General features: G+C 55.8%; 9 protein-coding genes and 1 pseudogene across 9 annotated transcripts, besides 1 other annotated feature; all 10 read right to left on the bottom strand.

The window, feature by feature from the left end:
- Positions 1–305: 305 nt before the first annotated feature.
- On the bottom strand, positions 306–1,184 carry LPMP_356960 (nuclear lim interactor-interacting factor, putative; the record flags this gene model as incomplete). Its single annotated transcript, XM_010705322.1, has 1 exon — positions 306–1,184. One exon carries the CDS (start codon positions 1,182–1,184, stop codon positions 306–308), a length of 879 nt encoding a protein of 292 aa, XP_010703624.1.
- Positions 1,185–4,583: 3,399 nt separating this feature from the next.
- Positions 4,584–5,912, bottom strand: LPMP_356970 (hypothetical protein; the record flags this gene model as incomplete). The annotated part of the gene is made up of 1 exon (XM_010705323.1): positions 4,584–5,912. The coding sequence occupies one exon, from the start codon at positions 5,910–5,912 to the stop codon at positions 4,584–4,586; it is 1,329 nt and encodes a 442-aa protein (XP_010703625.1).
- A 688-nt stretch (positions 5,913–6,600) lies between these two features.
- LPMP_356980 (ATPase, putative) lies at positions 6,601–8,196 on the bottom strand (the record flags this gene model as incomplete). The annotated part of the gene is made up of 1 exon (XM_010705324.1): positions 6,601–8,196. The coding sequence occupies one exon, from the start codon at positions 8,194–8,196 to the stop codon at positions 6,601–6,603; it is 1,596 nt and encodes a 531-aa protein (XP_010703626.1).
- A 970-nt stretch (positions 8,197–9,166) lies between these two features.
- LPMP_356990 (hypothetical protein) lies at positions 9,167–11,380 on the bottom strand (the record flags this gene model as incomplete). The annotated part of the gene is made up of 1 exon (XM_010705325.1): positions 9,167–11,380. One exon carries the CDS (start codon positions 11,378–11,380, stop codon positions 9,167–9,169), a length of 2,214 nt encoding a protein of 737 aa, XP_010703627.1.
- Positions 11,381–12,056: 676 nt separating this feature from the next.
- LPMP_357000 (hypothetical protein) lies at positions 12,057–12,536 on the bottom strand (the record flags this gene model as incomplete). The annotated part of the gene is made up of 1 exon (XM_010705326.1): positions 12,057–12,536. The coding sequence occupies one exon, from the start codon at positions 12,534–12,536 to the stop codon at positions 12,057–12,059; it is 480 nt and encodes a 159-aa protein (XP_010703628.1).
- Positions 12,537–13,279: 743 nt separating this feature from the next.
- On the bottom strand, positions 13,280–14,317 carry LPMP_357010 (hypothetical protein; the record flags this gene model as incomplete). Its single annotated transcript, XM_010705327.1, has 1 exon — positions 13,280–14,317. The coding sequence occupies one exon, from the start codon at positions 14,315–14,317 to the stop codon at positions 13,280–13,282; it is 1,038 nt and encodes a 345-aa protein (XP_010703629.1).
- A 196-nt stretch (positions 14,318–14,513) lies between these two features.
- Positions 14,514–15,050: a repeat region.
- A 522-nt stretch (positions 15,051–15,572) lies between these two features.
- Positions 15,573–16,896, bottom strand: LPMP_357020 (annotated as a pseudogene).
- A 1,315-nt stretch (positions 16,897–18,211) lies between these two features.
- On the bottom strand, positions 18,212–19,264 carry LPMP_357030 (hypothetical protein; the record flags this gene model as incomplete). Its single annotated transcript, XM_010705328.1, has 1 exon — positions 18,212–19,264. The coding sequence occupies one exon, from the start codon at positions 19,262–19,264 to the stop codon at positions 18,212–18,214; it is 1,053 nt and encodes a 350-aa protein (XP_010703630.1).
- Positions 19,265–20,261: 997 nt separating this feature from the next.
- LPMP_357040 (hypothetical protein) lies at positions 20,262–20,495 on the bottom strand (the record flags this gene model as incomplete). Its single annotated transcript, XM_010705329.1, has 1 exon — positions 20,262–20,495. One exon carries the CDS (start codon positions 20,493–20,495, stop codon positions 20,262–20,264), a length of 234 nt encoding a protein of 77 aa, XP_010703631.1.
- A 584-nt stretch (positions 20,496–21,079) lies between these two features.
- Positions 21,080–23,794, bottom strand: LPMP_357050 (hypothetical protein; the record flags this gene model as incomplete). Its single annotated transcript, XM_010705330.1, has 1 exon — positions 21,080–23,794. One exon carries the CDS (start codon positions 23,792–23,794, stop codon positions 21,080–21,082), a length of 2,715 nt encoding a protein of 904 aa, XP_010703632.1.
- Positions 23,795–24,202: the final 408 nt, after the last annotated feature.

A 24,202-nucleotide genomic window follows, 5' to 3' on the forward strand; every position in this document is an offset into this window, starting at 1 on the left:
TGCAAAATCTACACCTAATAAAACGGCGCGTAGAGCGACTTCTGGACTTCGAGGAAAAAAGTCAGCGATGAGGAGACGGCGAGAAAGGGAGCTCAGCGACGGCGATCGTAGTGTGAAAAAGAGAGAGAGAGAGGAAGGCCTGAAAAAGCGTTGTGGGGTAAACAAAGAGCTGCTGCAGTAGCAGGCCGCACCCTCAAGGACAGACACACAAAAGGGACAAGTATGACTGCCTGCAGTGAGTACTTCTTTGCTCCCTTTTTGGATGTATGCGTGAGTGGCTGGCAGCCATGAAGCTCGGGGTCCTTCTAGTACACAATTCGCTGCAGGCGGGCATGCTGGCGCCTGGTGCCCAGTGAACCCCCCGGTCGCATGCGTGGCTGCTGCTGTGCAGGGCGGGGGACGGCGCTGGCCAAGTTGTCGCAGCTTGGAGACAGGTATTTGGATACCGTCGAGTGTGGCACGGCACACTCGTCCTCGACGCCGCGCAGGCAGTACGCCTGCATCGCAGTGCCCTTATCCGTCAAGACGTTCTGTTGCGAAAGGCGTGGCGTCGTGGCGATGTATTCGGGCACAGTAATCCCCTCTTTTTCATGGCGCTCGACGAGATCCCGCAGCAGAGCTAGCAGTATGTGCAGCGTGTGATCTGCCAGCTCTCCACCCTCGTAGTCCTCAACGAGCACAGCGTTCCTCTCGTAGCCGCGGCAGCAGTCCGGGGTGTTCTCCACTATGATCGTCGTCTCCAAGTCTCGCCCGAGCAAGCGCAATTCCTTGGTTGCCGATGTGCCGTTGAACCATCGGCGGTGTCGGTACACTGTGTGGCAGACGGCGCCGCACGTGTCAATCTGCGCCACGACAGCGTCTGCGTAGCGGTGCTTGCTGGAGGTCCACACGATTGTCTCGCAGTAGTCGGCGAGGAAGCGCATCAGTGTTTCCATGCCAGGACGTACGTAGAGAGGTCCTTGACGCGCGTAGATGAGTGTTTCGTCAAGGTCGAGCACCACAGTTAGGCGATTCTTAATCTCTGACGGCTTCGCCGGGACAAGGTACTCTCCCCTCGCCGTGATGGATGGAGAGCGACGAAACACCTCCGCCGTCTCCGTCACGGAGTCCTCCAGGCACACTGAGAATGCATCGGGGCAGTAGACTCCCCGAAAGCTGGCACCACGTCTGCGCTGGCTTGGCATACAGAAGGGATGTTCACGTTTGCCGGACGTATGTGTGAAACGCATCAAAATGGTAGCAAAGAAAAACGAGTGAGTGAGTTCAAAGGAAAACGCAAAGAAACAGAAAAAAAGAGCGCTCCCCGTTTCCCTATTCTCCGGTGCTGAACGTCTGTACTACTACTAGGGCTACGAAAGCTAACAAAAAAGGACCTCAAGCGCACCCAGAGATCGTTTCCTTTCTTCGTTGCCGTGATTGATACCGTGCGCGTGTTCTCGTTCTCCTCTTCTGAGAGTGTGAGTGAGTCTGCCGAGCACTCGTAATAGTGCACTACGCAAAGGCGATAGGGGAGGGGGTTGGGAAGCGCTCTGTGCTCACGTAATGGCAAACATACAAGTCGCTTTGTTCGTGGTCGTTTACGGTGGGTGAGGAGTAGAGCTAAGGCGGGAATCAAAGAAGATACACTCTGAAGATGAACGCACACAGGGAGAATTTAAAGCGAAAGAAGACTCGCACGCGAACGCTGCGCGCAGTTCACGTTCCTTTGTTTTCCAGAGGAGGGAAGAGAAACTGCGCAGACTTCTTGACTCCACGGATGACCAGACAAGAGAACGAGTACGGAGATGAGAACAAAAAAAAGAAACAAGCGGATTCAGAACGAGTAAACGAAAGAGGAGTAGTTTCCCTCCTCAGAGAGGGAAAACAAAGAAAAAAGGGGGGGAAGAGATCTGAATAAAAAAGACAGGAGTGCAAAAAAGAAAAAACAAAAAGATCGAAAAGAAAGCGAAGGCCGAGAGAGGAGGAGGGGGGAAGTCAATGAAAGGCGTAGAAGGGGGAGAAACGAGTGGCCTGAAAACACCAACGAAGCGAAGGAACACACAACGAGCGAAAGTAGAATGGAAAGAAAAAGAAAAACTCAAAAAAAGCAGCAAAACAGAAAAGATGAAATGAGAAACAAAACAAAACAACACGAAGAAGAAAAGGAAAAAGACCACGCGTGCGCACAGCAGAGGGGTGAGAAAAGAAGCGCAGACACAACACAAATACAAAAAAAGTGTCTTTGGCGACGGCGACTACCTTTCGGCACTTTGTGTGTGTGTGTGTGGGTGGGTGTGTCTCGGGGGCTATTGGAGGGTGGGGGAGAGAGAAGTCTTGCAAGAAGAAAAAGGCGATGTTGAGGCTCAGCACAACAGGCAAAGATAGGCGAAGAAAGAAAAGCGAGGAAAAGAACAGCACGAAGAGAGAAGACAGCTAAAGGCAGGAGGAGGGGTGAAAGGAGAGGTCGACTTCAACGGAGCTCGTACAAGCAACGGAGACAGTCGCTGAGGTAGTGCTGATCGAAAACTTGAGAGCGACGACCAGCTGAAACGACGAGAGCACAAAAGAAAAAAGCACAGGAAACAATTTGAGTCCGAAGACACAGAAAAGAGAGAAGCAACAAAGAAAGAAGATCAAGTCAAGGATGAGAGAGAAAGAGACTAACAAAAGTGACCGATGGTGAAAATGAAGAGTCCTGTAGTACTTTGAAAAAGGAGGGGGCGTCAATCAGTGCAAGTGTGCTATACCCCCCCCCCCTAAACACCCACATCAATCAAAGCAGTGAATTGGCACCAGCAGTTCTGTTTTTTTCCTTTTGTGCGCGTGTGGACGTATAGGTGCAGGCGTCGGTGTTGAGGCTCAACTCGGTAATTGAAAGGCTGCAGTTATGCTTTTAGTGTCTCTTTTTTTTTGTCGTCTGGTGGCTGTGCGTTCTCCTTTTCTTCCTAGAAAAGCCTTCACGTCTTCGGGCGGTGTAGTCCGAGAAGAAATTCCCTTGAGAATGTCTCCCTGCTTGTGGAGTCACAATTTGCGCACGCAGCGAGGGAGGGGTGGATAGGCTGTACGGGAGTTTGCGAGAGAACCGCAGGGAGCGAGAGAGGCGAAATAAATACAAACGTGCCAAAAAGCAAACGGCACGGAGAAACGGCTGACTAGAAAGCTCCGCTCCAGTGCAGGTGTGTGACTGTCGCAGAACAAAAAAGAAAATGCACTCGCGCAGACGTCGATCGCGCGTACCCGCGTGCAGAGAGAGGCGGTGAGTACAGAAGGGGGGAAGAAAGCGGTCAGTCGAAGAAGGAGAGAGAGATGCGACGCATCACGGTGGAGGTACACCACACCCACACACACACACACACACACACATACGACGGCGTCTTCTTCGAAACAAAACAACAACGCGGAGATCGAAGTGAAACCGGAGTGCTCTGCAGGAGAAGAACAAGACACAATCAAAAAAGGGCGAAGAGAGTAAAATAGCGTGAGATAAGCACAGGGTTTGACAAAATAGAGAGAACTAAAGGGCACAGGGAAGAAACAAAAGCACCAGGATAAAGACGAATCGCTGAAGTTAGCGGCATGCAAGCCAGTCAATATGTGTAGCCACAAGGCATGAGACCATGTGAGTGGTGCAGAGCGTGCGCATGCGAGTGTGTTAGCGCGTTCATGAATGAAGTTGTGTCGATGTGCTCCAGGGGTGTGTAGTGGCGCGTCATGCAGACGCGACCACACACACGCACGTTCAACAAAGCAAAATAAAAAACACAAAGCCCAAAGAGAAAAGAGGAGAGAACGGTTGAGTGTATAAGCAGGAATCGGAGGTGCAGCAGGATGCACCATCCTCATGGGCATCAGGAGAGTGCGGCGAACAGCGATGCATCGCTCACCCAGAGCACATCCCACATGATGTTAATGCCGCAACAGATCCGAAAGCACAGAGGAAGAAAGAAGAGGTACACGGAGAGAGGGACGCCTTGAAGCAGCGCCACTAAGTCGCTTTCCGGAAGGCGCGACGTCACTCAACGACCACGTGCCACGAAGACCAGAGAGCTAAAGAAGTGTGAAGTGGCAATTTTCACCTGATGAGTTACGTGCCGACGCCGGCGCCCGTGCAGCTGAGCGAAGAAAAAAAAGCAAGAGACGCTACGGCCGGCAGACGGACCTCCTAATGCTCAGCCATCAGTCGAAGAAACATCCCAATCATCGCACGAGGAGCACCCATGTCTGAACTCAGACATCTCCACTCACACACCTGCATCCCGCGTGGTGGCACCATTATGCGCGCCGCTGCCTACATCAGCGAGACGCCAGACGCGCAAGGGTACCACTGGTGAGAACGCGAATGACCCGTCACGCATCATCCAACACCCCAGCCCCTCATGCCTCAGCACCGCACAAGTGACCAACCGCAGGGCACACACCCCTGCATCCGCGTCTTGAGGGACGCTGTCCGAAGCTGCCCACCCTCAGCGATGAACTGCGCGGTGCTCCACACGCCATCCGAGGTCGCAGAAGAACGGAAAGAGGGGATTGCAATGAAAGAAAAAAAGAGCTCCACGGTGAGGCGCGCAAGCATCAACTCCTCTCATCCCCTTCCCAGCTTTCACTCACATATTCGCATCAGTCGTGCCCTCAGCAACACAACGAGGGCACCTACACTCAAATAGGTAGTGATCCAACAGTTGCTGTTGCCGCACCGCGAACGGCAAACTTGAGTCGATGTAGCTGATAGTGAGCTCCTCGCCCGCCTTGACATCCCGCAGCGCCACGACAGTCAGGGTTTCATCGTTCAGGGAGGAGTACTGTACGCTGAGGTTTGGATCACACGAGTGATTGAAGAGGCACCCCACTTCGTAGATGCCCTGTCCACGACAGCTGCGCAACAGGTCGCTCACATCCGTTGCGATGTGAGTCTGGAAAACTGTCTGCTCAAACGCGCTCATAGCTCTTTCACCATCTGGCAGGCAGCTGACGAGTTCCCGGTGCATCTCATAAGGAGATGGCGGCGACCGCTCCTGCCCATTGAGCAGCACCGCCCCCATGAGCACCGACCACCGTTGCGCGTGAACAAAGGCACGCTCCTCGGGGTCCATGTCAAACACGTTCTGTAGAAGCTCGAGGCTTTCGGCGCAGAAGGTCGCCTTATCCCGCAACTCCCGCGCGTATGCAGCCCTCACTCCAGGAACCAACATCGGGTCGTGCTTGCGAGTCGCAAAGGTGGCTGCGTGCGCTGCAACGGCGGCTCTGCTTGATTCCCCTGTTGGAATGTCATCCATCAGTAAGTATGTGAAGAAGAAGGAGGTGATGGGAGAGCAGATGAGCTGTGCGTACGGCTCAAAGGCGCACTCGAGTGAGACTCGGTGTAACCGATGCGCGCACAGTGTCTGCGCGACGATGCGCAGTCCCAGGATTGCGGTATCGCTGTAGTCCACCCCACCTTGCACCCAGTCATAGCGCATGAACTTGGTGTAGGCTCGGCGTTGGGACGCCTTCATGTGGGCGGCACAGCACACCCAGTGGAACTTCTTCAGAGCGGATTCACGGCAGCGGGCAGAGCAAAACTGATCTCGGCAGCCCTGCTCCTTCCACAAGCAGGGCACCGGGTCCAGCGGCATTTGCAGCTCTGGGTAGGGCAGGGCCAGTACTGCCTTTTTGCGTCGAGAGCTGCGCGCCAATTGCGTTCGCGGCGTCTCCAGCGACCGTAAACAAAATGTGCACACCGGCACCCCTTTCTTAAGATCGTCCATGTTTTGCGAGCAGCAGAGCGCTGTCTCTTCGTGAACAGTGCTGTGTGCGGAGAAGTCGCGTGTGGCATACAGCCCTTTGCCTTTGACGCTATCTGTGAGGACTTCCATCCCGGTGCCAGTCAGCGACATAGCGTAGTAGTCCGGCTTGTAAGTCCACGAGGGAACTCCATGCCTGCCCACGCCCGCCATGCTTAGAATACCTGGCAGCGCCCCACAAGAAAGGAGAGAGACAAAAAGAGGCGAAGAGGTCGTGCCCGTGCGACTGAGACGCTGCGGCCGCTGCGGAACTCCATTCGAGCCTCCTCCACTACACAACAAGCACAGCAAGCACAACAACAACGCCACAAAACAGATGAAAGGAGTGGGAGGGGATTGGGAAGGTACACCATGGTGGCGAGCGGCGTGGAGGCCGTTCACACCACGATAGCCAACTAAGAGCCTCGAAGGGGAATATCAAACTACAGACGGTCCATCTGGCAGCATATGAAAGACGCCAAGGCACACACACTAGCGAGTATCAACATCTCTCTCACCATACCTGTCTGATTCCCTCTAGACGTGAGGGGGAAGGGGGGCCGGAGGTAGTCCTAACTGGTACGAGGGTGGAGGGGGGTGCGGAAAGGGGCTAGATCGTCAAGTACACCACACACGAAGGAGATAGGAAAGAGAGCAAGAGGTGGCGTACCAATAAAAGACCATCAATCGGTGGCCTACCCACTCACGTGGCATCTCTTGCTGAACGTCCGCTTGCTCTTTCTTTCGTGCGCCCGGGCTTCTTTCGTCAAGCGCGTGGAGTCACGCCAAGAAATATACAAAAGGAGATAGACGACGACACAGTGAAAACGACGCAACGGGCTGGTGTAAAAAGCTGGGGGCCTCATTTGCACACCTTCCGTTGTATGTCTGGATTGAGCAAAGCAGAGAAATCAAAATCGGTGACGACATAGTGGCGGTGGTCACGCAGGAGGTACGATGCAGTGCCCATTTCGTTGAGGCGGCTGCGAATGCGCGCAAAGCTCACGACCTCCTCCTCGTTCCTAAAGTTGTAGTGAGCCGTGTACCCGCTCCGTTCATCCTCGCCCTCGCTGTAAACCGCGGCCTCAAGGCTACCGCCTGCGGAATCGGTTGTTCCGCCGCCGCCACAAGAGTCGTCGTCTACCAGGCCTCGCACGTTGCTTGTGGTGTAGGTGGGGTCCATGAGATGGTTCCACGGCACAAGAGAAGTGAAAAGCAACTTCACATTGCTCTGGTACATTTCATCGACCAGCAGAATGAACTGGTGCGATGCGTTAGTGCTCATATTGCCCATATGTGGTACGTTTGTGACAATGATGGTGTGGAACTGCAGCGCAACGAGTTGGATGTCAGCAGAGGAGAGCCCTTCTCGCGCACCGCAGATGTCGGTGAAATCAAACACGGCACACCCGCCACATCGCAGCGGAATCACCACGCTGCGGCCGTGATGCCACAGGGTGTCCTCCCTGACCCATACAGAGTCAGCGCCACGTGTCCCCAAAGCGTGCTCGACACGCCGCAGCAGCCGCTCCACGTTCGCCTTCGTGTTCGGGTGCAAAAAGATCTGCTCGTGGTGCCGCTCCGCCGCCCTCTTCACGCGGTAGTCACGGATATTGGCGCAGTGCAGGACACGGCAGTGCTGCCGCAGTACGGGAAGGAAGGCATTGAAGGAAGCCGAAGTGCGGCACAGATCCTCTGGGGGGCGGTTGCTCGTCGTGATTAGGAAGAGTCCCTGACGGAACGCCTCAGTGAAGAAGGCGGCCAGTAGCGCGGCGTGGGCCACATCAAACGTTTGAAACTCGTCAAAACACAGGATAGGCGTCTCGTGCAACACCTCTTGCACAACCAGGTTGATGGGACGGATGGCACGCAGCTCCTCCTTCTCTTTCGGTGAGACGGCTGACCGGCGCCGCTGCGTCAACGCCAACTCTGCGCGAAAGAGACGGTCCTCTAGTTCAGTCATGAAGGAGTGTAGGTGGGAGCGGCGCTTTGCATACGGGGTGCTGCAGAGGTCAAAGAGGTCCAGTGTCATCGTTTTCCCTATTCCCACGTCACCCCACAGGTACAGCCCACGTTTCTCCACCACACCAATGTTCTCAGCCTCCAAGAGGTCCAGTGTGCAGATGCCGGAGTCGGGAAATGCCCGCCGCACCTGCTTAGCAAGGGTCGCCCGGATAGAATTCTGCAGCAAGCGCCACACCTGTGCCCAGTAGCCCCCTTCACCGTGTGGTGGCACGCATGCCCGGGTGTACGGTGATATCTTGCCGACAGCCTCGTCGGCGTAGCATTGGTGAATATACTGGAGGAGGGGTGTGCAGGCCTCTAACATGTGGCGCTGGCGGGCGTCGGCCACTATGACACCTTTGCGCGTAAGCTGCTCGTACGCCTCAACCACGGTGCGCTTCGTGGAGAGGTGACTCGACCACACGCTCCATCGGCAGCCGCAGCAGCGCAGCATGCACCCTCAATAGTGCCTGGTGGTGAGGAAAAAAAAGATCAAAAAAGACCAAAGCAAATGGTGGGTGCGTGAGGCGCGCAGCGATCGCCCTCTTCCACATCACAGCGTCCTTTGGTGATATGGAGTCACACAAGCGAAAAAAAGAGACAGGCAAGGGAGAGGAAGACACGATTCTCGAACAGAGGTGCCTGCCAAAGCTGGCAGTGCCAGCAGCAATACCCGAGGGTGTGGAGAGCAATGCTACTGTCCCACACACACACACCCTAGGAAAAAATAAAGCAACAGCGGTGGCTAATGCCTCGCTGAAGTTGTTCGTGGCATTTCTCTTTCTCTCGCCTTGTGCCCCTTAGTGTCACGATCAATGACGAGTGGAGAAGACATGTTAAGAAGACGGGCACCGCTGCACAAGCATCACGCTTTGCGTGCCGTACACCCGCGTCCGCCCATGACACTCAGCAGCCTCCGTTCGGGGTGGGGGGGAGGCGGGAAGAACATATCGTGCATCGCGCACGAAAAAGGGAGATTCATAGCGCCTCGGGGAGGAGAAACGTGTCGAACAACAGCAGACGTGGCAGAGAAGGGGTGCGGAAAAGGAAAGCGAAAGCGAGAGAGGAAGATGAGGATGAAAGAAATCAAAGTACAGTAAGCGAGGGCAGTATCCCCTCCCTTTATGGATACCCACGAGCAACCTCAACATATACACAGATGTGTCGCGGCGCATCAGCGCGTCTGTGACGTGGCTCCAAACAAGGGACCTGGTCCTTTCAAGAGGAGCAATTTGAAATTAAAGTCATTGCGATCCGGCTCGCCGCTCATCAGCAGCTTGGAAAGCACAAAGCACACACACACACACACTCAAAAGATAATGCATCAGAGATCGACCGGCACCTAATGAAAGTGACAGAGATGGCGAGAGGAAGAGAGGAGGCGGAAGCTTTGATCCTTTTCTGGCTGCTCCTCGCCACCGTCATCAACTGAGCGTCAATATAGCGGTGCGGAGCTCTTCGAGCGTCGCCGCCCCTGCCTCATCGACGGTGCCGTGTTGCAAGGCAGTCATCACCACATCCTTAGCTCTCTCCAAAGTGGACGGTACTTCCGCCTCTGATTTTAGGCGACCCACAACGCCAGCGACCGCCTTGCCAGGAACCTCGACGTGGCACCGAAAGCGCTGGTGTACGAGCAGCGTGCAGAGTAAAGAGAGCAATTTGCCGTTGGCAGCAGGATCCTTCTTTGACACGGACGCCGCCGCCACCTCTTGGGCTACAGACTCCTTGATTTTCGCATACGCATCCCGCTCCGCCTTCTTGTTCGGCGAGTGAAATGACGCAACAGCAACGACGCCTGAGCCGCTCATCTCGCGTAGGGTATCGAGGAACACCCCAACCGATCTGCCTTTGACGGCGTCCAGCAGAGGTATAAGGGTGTTGCGACGACTCTCCGAAAAAGGTACCAAAGCCTTCATTAGCTGGGCTGGCTGACTCACCTGCTCGAGCGCCGCTGCAACCTTCTCGCTCCACTCCTGAGTGTCAAGACTCTCGTTGCGGATGACCTGCCTCGCCATCTCATACGCCTCTGTAGACATGACGTGCCGAGCAATGACCGAAGACGTCGATTCATCCAGCTGGGCCAGAGCCCACTCCAACCCTTTTGCGGTGACCCAGAGGTGAATCCAGCGCGTGGCGAGCTGCTCCTGCAAGTCGCTTCTGAGCTGCTTCAACTCTGCGGCCACATTATTGGCAGCCGACAGCGCCAGTTGCTGCTCCAGCGCCGCCACCACCTCCCCCCACATATCCACCAGCTCCCGGAGAACCTCACTATACCGATCGTGCGACAGCTTCAGCACAGACGCGATCGTGTCCGACACCACAGTGCTCACAAGCACTCTCGACTTTCTGGCGTTTGCCACGGCGGGTGGAAGGGCTGCCTTGATCGCCTCTTCGGCTGCCGCGGATAGCAGTATAGTGTTGGCGATGAGCGTGGCGCTCTCCAGCCCGGGGTACAGCTCGCACAGACGCTCCTCTAGCAATGGCCAGTCCCTCTCCACCTCCACAAACAGTGGAAGCTGCTCGGCAACGTCGACGGCGAGGGTCTCTCGGTCCACCAGGGCTTGTAAGGCAGGGAGATTGCTGAGGTAGCGATCCGACACGAACCCGTTAGAAAGCGGGTACCCACACAAGGGGTGCTCGGCGCAGGCTCGCACTGTCACCTGCACTGCTGCCTCTCTGGCAACAGCAGTTACCCTGCTCCCTTGCCCTTTCTTTCGACCCTTTCGCTGCTTAGCCGGCGCTGAGGCGCTCGATGGCCCTGTAGTGCCCGCAGCCTGCTCAGTCGCTGCCGCATCAGGTGGGTTATAGCGCTCAGTCAGGTACTGGCGAGGGTTGCTAATCCCCTGCCGCTGCAACTGGGCGTACTCAACATAGCCGTTCGACGCATACAAGTTCTCCACCTCTGCCGTGCGCTTTGCCTCGTACACGAGTGGAATATAGGTGCTAAATCCATCAAAGCTGCCAGGAAGCTCCTGGCGGACTTCAGTGACGACATGGCTCAGCAGCGGTGCGAAGAGCTTGTTGCGCCTGTAGAAGGCATCCAGCCGAACCGGCTCCTCCGCCGCCAGCAGCCCGGCACGCACAATCATACGCTGTCGATTTACAAACTGCTTCGTGTAGAGCGACCCGTCTTGCATGAGGGTGTCAATACGACCCCGATCCATTGCCTTGCTGAGTAAACTCTTCGCAAAGAGGGAGCTCAGCTGGTTCACGGAGGCAAACTTCGATATGGCGAGCGAGCCCTGCTCCTTCAGAAGGTCCCCGGCAGCCAACACTACTGAGTCCAGATACCCGTCTGTCATGAGTTCACCACCTTCGAGTGTGAGGGCGGGGTTCTCCGCCAACACACTAGGCAGAACACGCTCTACTTGGAAGGTGTGTACGTTGAGCAGTCCTGGTAAGTCAACGACGTTCAGCCGCCCGCCGTTGGCTAGCACCTCGTCCATGATCTCGCATTTCAGCTCATCCCAGGTGAGGTACTCCTTGGCGTCTGTGGTGAAGAGGAGATCGATGAGTTTTTTCTGAATTAACGCATTGACAATCTCGACCGCGTTGCGCTCCGTAATTTGGTTCGACACCTGCACTCGCTGCAGCGACTGGAACCGCTTGACAAGCTCGCTAAGCTCGACGTCTTCCATGGTGAATGTGGTAAAAGAAAAGGACCAGGCGGAGAGTAATGCACCTCCACACCTTGCAGGAGTCCAAATGTGGAGAGAGAAGAGAGAGTGAGAGGAAGACGACAAGACTGGCAAGACACGAAAAGAGTTCCAGATTAGCGAAGAAAGAGGAGGTGGCTGTTGACCACACATGCAACGGGCCACACAATGGACGACACTGACACACGTCAACAGTGAACGGCCATGAGTACGGACGCAAAAGGCGGCAAACAAAACGAAAGACATGCAGCGAGGGCACGCGGCATGGGCGGACACCAAAGCGTCTCACTTAGACGCATACTGACGAAATATGCTTGCGACATGAGACGCAGGGATCATTCGTCCACCCTAACGCACACGAGTAGGCCGCTCACTTTCTCCCCGGGTGACGCGAATGAGGTTCTCTTGACACTTCGGCAACCGAATCGTTCTACATCACCGTGGCCTCTGATGCAGTGCTCTTAATGCTCAGACTTTGGAGATATTGGCGAGGAAATCCCAGCGATACAATTCGCAAATGTGTCGTAAACAAACATACGCACTCAAGAAAGAAGCCGACGCGCTAGCAGAAAATGCGTGAGTACGCACGCACCCCACGAAAGCGCACCCTGGAAGAGACGGCCGCACGTTTCGCATGTGTAATGGCGGCTACTCTAGCTCAGTTTCCGATACGCGGATTCGCTGTCAGAACGTGGGTACCGCGAGCGTACACCTCGTCGCTGCCTTCGCCTTCGAACAAAAAATCTGTGAAGACGATCGTGTCCTCCAGGCGCACGAGACGCGTCATACAGTTGCACTTCTTGTCCTCGAACACGGCGGAAAGGAAGCTGATTTCGAAGCTCACCGATTCTACACACGCCTGCGGTAGATACGCCTGGGCGTGAATCTTTGTGAAGGCGTCCGCCAAGCTGGACAGGGCCCCGCCATGAACAGACTTGATGCCGTTCTGACTGCCACGTTTTGCCTCCCACGGAAACACGAGCGTTCCCTCTGAGCGCACTTGAATACGTTCTGGAGAAAAGAGGACTGTTCGCAGCAAAGCAGCGCTGTAATTCTTCGGATTGCCCATGAGCTGTTGCGCAGCGGCGGCGGCCTGCTTAGTCGTCACCAAATTGAGCAGGAAGTGAGTTCCCAGCATTGTAAAAGCAGCCACCCCGTCTCCCTCTGGAGTCGAAAAAAAAAAAGCAAACCACGTGCTGCTGCAGTGTTGATGGCGGTGGATGAAGGGGGAGGCAGCGACTGCCGTTGAGACGACAGCCAAGAGCTAACGAAGACGAAGCACTCGTGCAGAGAGAGGCGGGCACGAACAACAACAACAACACGGCTAAAATGAGAAACAGTGGAAAATAGAAAGGAAAAGGTCGGGAGATCAAGAGGGGCCAGCACGTCATGCTCCGCCTCACCTCTTGTGTGCCTCATCAACGCAAGAAACGCACCAGCACCTTTTACTAGAACGAAGGGCTTGCATACGGCGCGGTAGGAGTGAGGGCGCTAGGAGGAAACGGAGCAGCACACGTAGAGGTCACTCACATAGAACCTCTGCACAGCTGCCCCTACGTGATTTCAGCCTGCCTCCAGAGGCTACTTGACACGCGTTTTTTTCTGTCAGGCGGGGACAAAAGCACAAACGCCGCATCGACATGTGGACTCAGCGGAGCCTCAGCAACGGCCTGAATCGAGTGCTCGTCTTCACAACTGTAAAAAGGGAGAGAACAGGGAGAACGCCGTGTCAACCTACCAACCCCCAATCTGCCCTCGATTTTCTATCGAACATCACTCATGCGTACACTGTACTCACCTTTCTGGCACAAGTATGCACAAGGATGGGGCTGTGCAGTCGCCGCTTTTCTTTTTGCCCCTCGCCTTCGTGTCACTCGAATTCTACGACGAGCCCTCTCCTTCGGCCTCAGCGGGGAAGCAAAACTCCAGGTCCTGTACAATGTCCTCGAAGGTGTGTGCCAACGTCTGCGGGTCTGACAGGCTCACGAGTGACGTTGCTTTGTGAAAAGCACGCACACGCTCGCCGGCGAGGATGCGGCCAGCCGTGCAGACAACCGTGTACTCGCTTCGCGGAAGACAGTCAAGGTTTAGCAGCAACATCGACGTGAGCGGGTCGCCGCAGACGTCGCTGTGGAGCCGCACAGCCCGCCACGGCACGGTCTCGCCACACTTTCGGCACTTGGACACCTGACTCAGTGCCGTCGCGGCCTTGGCGGCGGGCGTAGACGGCGGCCTCAAGTGCTGCTTGAGTTCCTCGTAGGACGAGAAGCCCCAGTACGTGGCGCCATACAAGACGAAGATCTCCTCAGCAGGAGCAATGTCGCGGATCGCAACAATGAACACACGACCTGAGTGGGAGTCGTATTCCATTAGCTGTGCATTCGCCCTCAGAGGGCCATGGTCATTGATGAAGGTAGCGAGTGAAAGGTGCTCGCCGGTAGTTGTAACTCCGTCGATAAACGTGCCGCTGGAGCGCACTCGCACCACGTACAGTCCCTTCGTCACGCTGCTGGCTGCAGAGGTGAGGATGCGCCCACGGTACTCGCAGAGGATGCAGCCTTGCGGCACGCGCCGGGTTGAACGCAGGAAAAGGCCAAGGCCAGCATGAGCACCAATGGAAGAAGGCTTCACTTCCAAGAAGCGGTGCTCTGCGCCGGCGGGTATATACCGCACCGCCGAGTCCCCGTCTGTGTGAAGGAGCGTCATTCCCAATCGCTGGTACTCACGACTGATCAGGAGGTTGACGCGACACGCAAAGCGCATGTTGCGCGTTGTGTAAGAATCCTTGTCAACCTGAATCAGCTTGCCCTCCTCAATCATGCGCTGGCAAGCCGCCTCTAATACGTCCTCATTAATGACATTATCCAGCAGCAGAGAGATGCAACGAAGAGTGAGCGGCACCCCCAAGCGGACGCACATGTCCCCAATGATGCGCGACAGTGCCTCATAAAGCATTCATCGACGGCAACGCGTGCGATTCAGCGATCCTATGCATGTATTGCCCGTCAAAAGTCAGAAAGCAGAGCATAAAGCGCGTACGGAGGTAGAGGAGCCAACAAGAATGAAAGGGTAGAGTTCCTGAAGAGCAACCCAGGGCATCTATTTCTTCCTGCTACAGTGGCCATTCTGCCATACAACACGAGCTCAACTACACTCGACGGGGCACGCCACAGGTCCACCGCGCGGTGTCAAAGCAGCACTACACAAGGGCTAGAGCAACGCCGAGCCAGTCATCAGAGCACAGCTCCTGCCTCCACCTCTACCCGCCAGACCCGCGCCTCACAGGTCGCCTCACAGCCGCTCCCATTGTGCTGGCCGCCACCTGGCGCATCCCTTGGCGTGGCGCAGGCTTCCCACACCAGTAAGCAGCGAGGGCCGAGTGGGACACGTTTGGGCCACGCTCACACTCTGCCCATCGTGTTGAGGACACAAAGGTCGTCCCGGTCGCAGGCCGCTCCAACGCAGCGCCATCCAGGAGCTGAACGCCGACATCCGTAGCAACAGCTCGCTCCAACCCCCTCCCCACGTCGTAGGTACCTTGGCCCCGTCAACGCCAGCAGTAGCTCGGGGTTGCCAGGGATAAGGGGGTCACCTGAATTCACCACACTGGGTAGGCGCTGGGCCCTGGTTGCCACGCGCTGAGGTGTTCCCCAGTCATGAGGGCCAGGTAAGCGAGCACTAGCAAAGGCTGCTCCTCCCTGCCACATTGTGGGTATGTGCCTAAGTGGGCGTGCGTATGCTTGCTCACGCTATTGAAAGTTGCCTAGGCTGAGTAACTCCTTTCCCTACCGCTTCGTCATCAAGAAACTGCTGAGAGCTAGAACTACCCTTCCCACAAGAATTCTTCGTTTCCTTTTCGCTCACCGCTTGAGAGAGCGGTAGCCTCTGGCTTCATGTCATCACACGCAATAAAAGGCTAACCCTCACCACACTCAAACCACCTCCGCCGTGCCGTTCCCCACAACACGCGTGTGGGAGTCTCTGCCAGTGTCTTTGCGAGATATGTGTCGCACGTGGAATGTAGATACCATCAGGACCTTCCCGGATTAAGTGGCCACAAAGCTGCAAGAAAGGGGAGAGCGAAAGAGGCAGGCCCACGCAACGGTAAATCGCATCGTAGTCGAGAAGGCGACAGCAGAGAGAGAAAGGAAAGAGAAACTTATTTTACATCGCATTACTGCGAAAAGAAAATATATACAGGCCGAACCCATATGATCGTCCTCCGCCAGCGCAGCGCTAAAAAACCCCGGAACAGGGCTGGTGCTCGCACCCACACAAGCCTTTTGCGTTCTCTTCTCTCGTATTCGGGGGTACCACCTGCTGAGGAAAAGGCAAACGCCATGTAGGTGCCCGTAGCTGAGAATAAAAGTCCTTTCAGGAGGAGCACCCACGGCAGCAGCGCATCGACCCAGGGGGTGAGGCATGTGCCAAACCGGCGCATCTGCATAGCAAACAGCGCTGGAAACGTCATACAGAGCGTGGAGCTGAAGATGGCGCCGAGAAGCAATACGACCTGCGCCACGTCCAGCAGGAAAATTGCGAGGATGCAACACACCGAGTAAAGAACCGCGCCAAGCCTTGCGCACATCTTCTTTGAGATGTTGGTGCCGTTGCCTCTGGAGAGGAACATAAAGGCGGCGCGGCAGCACGGAGAGATGCAAAAGACATATGACATCGCCGCGTTAAAGCAGCACGTCAGCAGGCACGCCATCCTGAGCACACCCGTCTCCACGCTGTAGCTGGAGAAGCTGTTACCACTCGATAAGTGGGGAAACGTAAGGCTCCTCAGGATACCCAGCACAATGCAGAAGACAGACATGACGCAGAGCGCCAGTGAGGTGGATACGAGGACCTTGCAGCCAGTACGGTTGTGCAGATCCTTGATGACCGCCATGACGTTCGACTGCACCTCGTAAGAGAAGACAAAGATCGGCGAGGAGAACATATAGGGGAAAATGAGGGCTAGTCGACCCTTGGAAGAATCTCGGTTCGACCCCGCCGAGGAAACGGCTGTCTTCGCGCTACCACCGAGCCTCTCCGGGACGAAGAAGCGGTAAGCAACGGCGAAGATGGTGAAGATTATAAAGAGAACGCTCACAAGCACCTTTGTGCGCAGCGAGGCCAAGCGCGAGTTGAACGTGGGATTATGATCAGCGGGGAGGCAATGAGGCAGAATGTGCTGCCGGTATCACTGCTGCACATCCATAGCGACAGGGGAGCCTCGAACGTTTCACCTGGATTGGCATCACGCTGTCTTTGATGAACTTCAAGTACACCACGGCGCAGCCAAAGTTGAAGAAGAGAGTAAAGCGCACCACCCAACGTCCCTTGTTGTCGAGAAAAATGTCGGCCACCATCTCGTAGTCATCCGAGTCAGCAGAGAAAGAGGTCAGTGCCAAAATGCGAACGGAGAGAAACATCACAACAATGCAAATAAGGATGCACCTCATCGCAAACCCCCATCCGCTTACCACAAAGGCGAGGGGAATGGAAAGCATCGCCGGCGTCACCAGTCCGAGGGCACCTGAAAGCACGCCGCCTCCAAAACAGCAGCTTTCCAGCAGCGACCCTCTTATCTCCTCCCCACTGCTAAACGTGCGGTTAGAGAAGACGATGCTGCTGTTATTCGGCTGCCGCCAATCGTCCTCCCCCAGGGCATTCCATTGTGCACCGCCATAGTACGACGCTTCTTTCGTCTTGTCGATAAGGGGCGCCTTTTCAGCGGTCTCACCAGGTATTTTTCAACTTGCTCGCTACTTGGGGAAGTCCAGGCATCCACGATAAGCAGCCTAGCATCATTCGAGTTGAATGCTGGCGTGCTCGCTTTCACGCAAGGAAATACGCCTGTGTCCACACTCCGTGTGAATGAAAAATTGAATGAAAGAGGAAACACAAACAAAAAAAAATAAGCGGTGCGAGGCCACGAGTACAACATGCGAGAGGCAAGTTCTCGGCTCACCAGTTGCCGGGTACAGCCCGATAAACAGCACTGAAAGGAGACACCGGTGAGTTACGCACAGTGCTCTAACTCACCGTCCGTGGTGATAAGCAAAGGACGGCGGAGGCCGTGCAGCAGAAAAGCCGCAGCGACTGCGCTATGCAGATGCCACCAGAAATACAGCAGCACCCCCCCCCCTCCCCAAACGTTGCAAGCGGTGATCAAGAGAGGCGAACAACAGCCCTACGCTAAAAGAGGAAAGAAAAGAGCAGGTGAAACGACAGTCAGAGTACCATGCCAGTTTTGGATCGGTACGACGCGGTACGCAGGAGAGAGTAAAGAGAAAGGAGGGGGATTACAACACATGGAAAGGTACCGCTTCCTGCCCGCCAAAGGAGACAGCCAGCACATAGACACAAGCGACTTTGCATCGGATGAATCAACTCCTGGCGCAGTGTGAGAGAGAGAGAGAGGGGGACGTGTGTGGAGGGCCGCGAAGAGCCTATGTGGGTCTGCTCCCCTCATGCATGTCACCCTTTTCCCTTCCACCCATACTACGTAACACCCCCTACCTCTCCCTTGCTTCGTCTCACCCCCACCGCAATGAAATGGGCCCAAACTCAAGTACACATAAACACCCCCTGATGTGACAGCTGTACGCTGTTGAGGTGAGGCACAGAACAGAGACCACTACCGCTAACGGGTTTTTCCTCCTGCAATGTGTATTGTACCACATCGATACCGCAGCGCCGAAGAAGAACGGGTGGTCCTAAATAAAGAGCAGCGGTAGACGTTAATCAGTGAGCAAACGCGATTTTTAGTAATTCACCATCACACTCCCGGCACGTTGTGTGCTCTCAGGGACACGATCGCTTCTAGTCAAAGATGGGCTTTCCATCGCGCAGATCCGCCTTGATCTGTGAAAACTGCTCAAAGTTGACTCGGTTATTCTCGCCATACTTGTCGATCAAATTCTTTGCTCTGATATCGGTTTGGTGCAGGCCGAGCTCGCGCAGCACCTTCTCGAACTCTGGCAGCTCTACGAAGCCGTTATGGTTTATGTCCCACCGCTGAAACATGGCGTAGTCCGACTTTTCGTTAGTGTCGCCGTCCAGAAAAAGAAGTGGCAGCATCCCGAGGATTAGGCCCAGCATGATGCCCAAGGTACCACCCAGGTGGCCAGCAAGGAACACGCGACGATCCTTTAGCTGTTCCTCTGAAAGCACGGGTGTGTTCAAGTTCAGCTTCTGCACCGTATTGTCAATCAGCCCATGCACCTGCATGCCCAGCACCCCCGAGCAGACGTTTCCCATGGCTGCCGAGGCCAGCACAGAGCAGTTGAGATAGAAGCCAAGTGAACCGTCAATCATGTCGCCGGCTAAGATCATCGTGGAGTTGTCCAGGAAGCCAAACCCAACGAAGGGAAGGGCGGCTTCTAGTGCGATCATGAAAAGCGCCGCCAGCGGCACCGTATTGGAAACGGGCACATCGGAGGGCGCCGTGCTGGCGGTCGCAGAGATGCCGTTCTCCGCGTGGGTGACCTGCTTTCCCTCCGTCACGCGCTTTTTCTGCTCTTCCTGCCGCCGCTTGAGGGCACTCTCGAACCAGTGGTCGAAGTCTTTTGGCGAGATCTGACGGTCCTGGTCGGCATCTGCCTTCTCTACCTCTTGCGCAGCGCTTTCTTTGCCAAACCACTCCATCGCACCGCCGGCCACGACGAGTCGGCGACGGCTCTGCGGGTCGAGTCTTGCAACAACTTCCATAAGAATGCGTGGATCGTTTTCGATTAACTGAGCAATTCGTTGGAGCTCGTCAGAGGTAAGAGGTGCTGACGAAGAGGCGTAGGTCGACGCAGTGGTGACCATCGCCGTAGTACCACCCGAAGCAAACGAAGAGTGGGCATCTCGAAGCATCCTGGAGGTGCTCATCCAACGGCACAGCACCACAGCTCGTGGTGCCGTGCGCACCGCCATGGACCACCTCATATTTTGTGCGGGCGTGTGTGTGGCGAGAAGACCAAGCAACGCTCGCCCTCCGTACTCTTCAGAGCCTCCGCACGCGAAGGGTGTGCCGGGAAACTTCGCTAGCACGCGTTGTGCGGAATGGGCACAGGGAGTGGTGAAGGGGGAAGGGTACCTGCGCTCCGCTGCATGTGTCTTTCTTTTCTATGTTATTCGCAGTGTGGTAGACCACTAGACACCGATGCTCCAATCGCCCGTGCGTACGTGGGCGTAGAGGTTGGCGCGTTCCTTCTTCAGCACCCGATGAGAGTAGCACTTCAAGAAGAGGTACGTAACGAGCAAGCCGTGATAAGCTCGAAGCAGTGCCGTCCCGGAGTGATGACGATGGGCTCCTGCGAGTCCCTGAAACTGAACAAAGGATAAAAAGGTTCGCAAAGAAGAAGTGTGGAGGCAACGAATGATTGAGTCAGCAGCGAACACGTCATCAAAGGTGCATGGGGTCTGGAGAGAAAGAGCAAGGAATCTTCTGCGTCTTAAACAGCATGCGTAGTGCACGCTTGACGAGCATACATCCTCCCCCTCTTCCCAAAGCTTTACTTTGTTGTGGGAAGCCCTGAGTGACACACGTGCAAAGGCTTAGTGACCACTGCAAGCCGTGCGATACATCGATGTCACATGACTGTTGCTCGTGGGAAGAAAAAGCAAATAAGACGCTCACACCCGTTCGTCCTCACACTCCTTTGTTGCTCGACAAAATATGAGTACCGACTTGTAGATATTACGTTTTAATTGAAGTATACAAGCTGGGAGTGGGCGAGGCGGCACGGATTCGAGGACGTGCACTACAAGCCAAACCACTACGTCGCCAGTGAGAAAACCTACACGCCGCTTCGAATTGTACGCGGCGCGCATGAGTTCGCAGAGCATCCGTGCATATGAATTCCTATGCTGTACATAGACGGCGCTACGTGAGGCTCGGGTTGTCCACAGTGATTGGGTGGCCATACACGGCGACACCGCACTCGAGGCATGCTGTCAGCTGCTTCACAGCCTCGTTGCTTCCGTCAAGCTCATAAAGCTCGACCAGCTCATTCGTGAAGACATCAGATAAGTACTTCATGTAGTCGTCACGCACCTTCTGCACCGCCGGCACGTCGCCACTTGTAGGAATCCACGCAGACTCCTGTAGCTCCGCCATGGAGAGGAAGAGGAGAGGGTAAGTCACACGATATCTTCGTGGGTATGGGTGAGTGTGTGTTTTTCGCACTGACTAGAAGAGTGCTGTAGCATTAAAGGGAGGGAGGGGGGGAGAGAGTAGAGCGAGAGAGGAAGAGCAGTCGTGGCGCACAACGAAGACGAAGGCGTTACAGCACAAGCAGCTTCTGTGCGTGGGGACGGCAGCATGGGTCAACGAAACAACCTAATGCCTTGCCAGCTTATTGTTCGAAGCGTACAATTTTACTCACCATGCTGGAAGCGCACCGTGACTTCCAAGGACAAAAATACGGTAAGTCACTCATGATGAACACTGTACGATGAGTGAAACGCTTGGCTGATCTGTGAAGTACAGAAATGCGCGGATATGCTGTGCTTCAAGACACACACAGCAGCAGCCAGCACACGCGTGCCGTCACAATCGAGAGTGCGGCAGGAAATACCCTCTCCTCACACACACACACACGCACACGCACAATTTAAAAAAAGCGAGATGTATCTCGTTGCACAAGAGGAGCAAACAACTCCCTTCTTCCTCTGCATCGTTACTCATCCACCACCAATTGTTTACGAGGGACACACCTCCACTACGCCACGCAGCGGAAGCGCAGTGTTCAGCTGGTACTCAACGAAGTTGTGGTACTTTCGTTGGCTTCGGTTGACTGCTTGAAACGACCCCCGTTGCACTGCCTCTAGTGACTCATTCTCCGCCTGCAAGACGTCAAACATGGCGAACATATTTCCGGCATAGGCAGCAGCGACTCCGGCTGCGGTACCGACTGTGATATGCAGGGGGATGACAGTGCCCCCGGGTCTCTGCACACTCGGCCCCTGCACATGCTGCCCGCCAGCTAACGTGACACCAAAACTCACGGCGTAGCGGTCCAAAAGCAAAGACGTGACCCGCACCGCCACCTCTTGACCGAGGCGCATGCCAGTCTGGCAGAGATATTCGGACACGGCCTGCTCGGCACTTGTGGACCCCACTGATGAGTTTATCCGGAGCAGCGTCACGTGCGAACTCGCCGGCTCCATCACGAATCGCTCTCGTAGCGCACTGTGCACCTCCGCTGGCCCGCATGAGTCACGCCCGCGCAGCAGCCAGCCACGCAACCACTTTAAATGTCCCCTGGTCACGTGACCAGTAACTGGAAAGGAGGGCGCCCATGACAAACCTCGAAGTGCTGCCGAGACTCGCCGGAAGAGAAGACGGCCGGCCGAGGCGAAAGACACGGCTGACTGACGCGGCTGGGCCAGCGAGGAAGAAACCAGTTGCGCGGCTGCGCTGCGAAGCGCCTCCGTAGAGCAATCGAGTCGTATCTGTAGCGAAGTTGCTCTGCTTACCTTTGGGGTCGAGGTCTCGTAGAACATCATGTTGGTAAGCGCCCCGGAAGTACCCTCCGACAAGCCGAGCAGACTGTGCAGCAGGGTTGCGTGGCTCTGACGCCGCTCATCCCGTAGCGCTGGGATTGTCAAGGTTCGGCAGCAGCCGGCGCAGCTCCGTGGAGGCGCTCTCTGCTCGAGATGTGTGCGCAAGCTCGCAGCCGCCTCTTCTATAGAGCTCACCTTCGTGTCAACGCTCCACGCAGCCTCCTCCAGGGGAGGCTGAAACTTTCTGCGCACCGCATAGAGTGCCTGTTGCGCTTCGGCAACACTGAGCAGCACCTCGTGACCGTCTCGCCTGGCGGCACGCTGCGTCATTACAGTGGTGTCAGAACACTCCACGAAAGCAACCTCATAGTGGTGCAACGTGGTCGGGAAGCACTGCCGCCATATGTGTCGACTTTCCTGCGTTGCGTTGCACGCATCGAGGAGGAGAAGACCGCTCTGGCCTGTCTCTGTGGAAAAGCACGCCACCTCCCGCAGTTGATCGCAGAGCGTCTGGTGAACCAGGGCGCGCAGCCGTCGCTGTTTATGCTTGCTACTCTCGGCCGTGATACCGTGGTCAACCGCTACGGTGCGGCTCACTGCGTCGCGACTCAGGTGAACGACAAAGCTGAACGGAGACACCTCCTCCAACACAAGCACACGGGCAAGCGCCATCGAGAGCGTTGACTTACCGGCCCCAGGTAAGCCGCAGAGAACCACCACCGTGAGAGGGCATCGACCCCGAGGGCAGGCAGTGAGCGCCGTCGTGCGCTGAAGGCGAGCAAGTGCGTCGCCGATCGTTTCTTGAGCATCTCGGTGTCGCACCCGCTGCTGCATCAATAAGTCCGACTCGAACTCGTTGTTCAGTACATGCACCCCTGCCTCTGCCACACGCCGTCGAACCTCCGCAGCATTTCTAGGCTGAAGCCACCCCATCAGTGCCTGATGATAGAGGTAGCTCTGCGGCCGTGAGTCGCCGCACACGAGAGAACGGAAGGCCCGCAGCACAACGTACTTAGGAGTTTTGAGTTTGAGTCGCAATGGAAAGCACCATCGAGGGATGAGGGCCGCCGCTGACCCTGCCGTCTCGATTAGCAGCACAAACCCCTCCGCGAGCTGTGGGCAAGTGTCAAAAGGGGTGTACGCCGCATTCCACGATGCTGTAGCAGCGAACACACTCTGCAGAGCCGCATCATCTGTCACCGCCACCCCTGGGGCACCATCAAGACCCCACCGCTCAGCCACAGTTGCTAACTGCGAGAAGCACAGGCTCTCCTCCCGCAGCTGTGTGCGCCTTTGCACCGCGATCAGGATCACTTGCTCATCAAACTGCTCTGCTTCAAGCACTGGGTGCAGACAATCCTGCGTGCGTCGAATACACTCGCAACACGCGCACGCTCCCCATTCGAATAAGTCTGCCGCCATTCGAGCTCGGTGTGCCTCACTCACCCTCTCCAGAAGCTCCCACGCTGCGTCGACGTGAGGGCCAACGAGAACGTGCTTACTCATTACCTCAAGTCGCGTGCCATCGAGCGAGAAGAGCGTGATAATAAACCCAGCCATCTTGCGCACAGCCCATACACGGTACGCGTTCGTCCACAGGGAGGAGTCCTTCAGCCAGTCGCTCCCTACCTCGTTTAGGTCAAAAAACTTGTTGATGCCGCGACACACGATGCTGCCATCAGCGTGGTCGATCAGCAAGGACCGTGCGCCGCACGGAAGTCCCTTGACATCTCCTTGGGAAGCACCCTTCACGCTTACGGAGGAAACATCACGTCCGCTTGACAGCGTCACAGTCGCAAGCGTAACACGACCGCGCGCAACGTACCTGTCAAGCGTTGCAGCGTCAACCTTCGTGGCATGGGGAGTCGCTTGCTCGCTGTAAAACCAGCACTCGCGCTTCAGCACCTCCATGCCACCGCAACACGCAGTATCCGCCTTGCACGTGCGCGCGAGCTGGAGCCTTCAGATCACGCCACTGAGTCACAGATAAAGGAGGAGGGAAGACGAGAGCGAGAAAAGGAAACGGTGGTGCCGTGAGAGGAAAACAAAAAGAAAAGCCTCGTCGCAGTAGGAAAGAGCACTAAGCAGCTAAATCCCCTCGAGACTCACCCTTTGAGGGTGGTATGCGCGAGACACGCCACCAGGCATCTATCCATGCCCGCTTCTTCGGAGCAGAAGACGCGGAGCGACAGAGTCAGCAGACGCAGTGACTCAACAAGATGGCGCTCCATTGTCCAGTTTCTTGTTTCGGGGACAGGGCACTGATTCGCCTCTCTAAAGGAACATCTACGAGAACACATAAAGAAAAAGGCACAGCAG

The sequence above is a fragment of the Leishmania panamensis genome (genome assembly GCF_000755165.1).
Source record: "Leishmania panamensis strain MHOM/PA/94/PSC-1 chromosome 35 sequence".
NCBI classification, from domain to species: Eukaryota; Euglenozoa; class Kinetoplastea; order Trypanosomatida; family Trypanosomatidae; genus Leishmania; species Leishmania panamensis.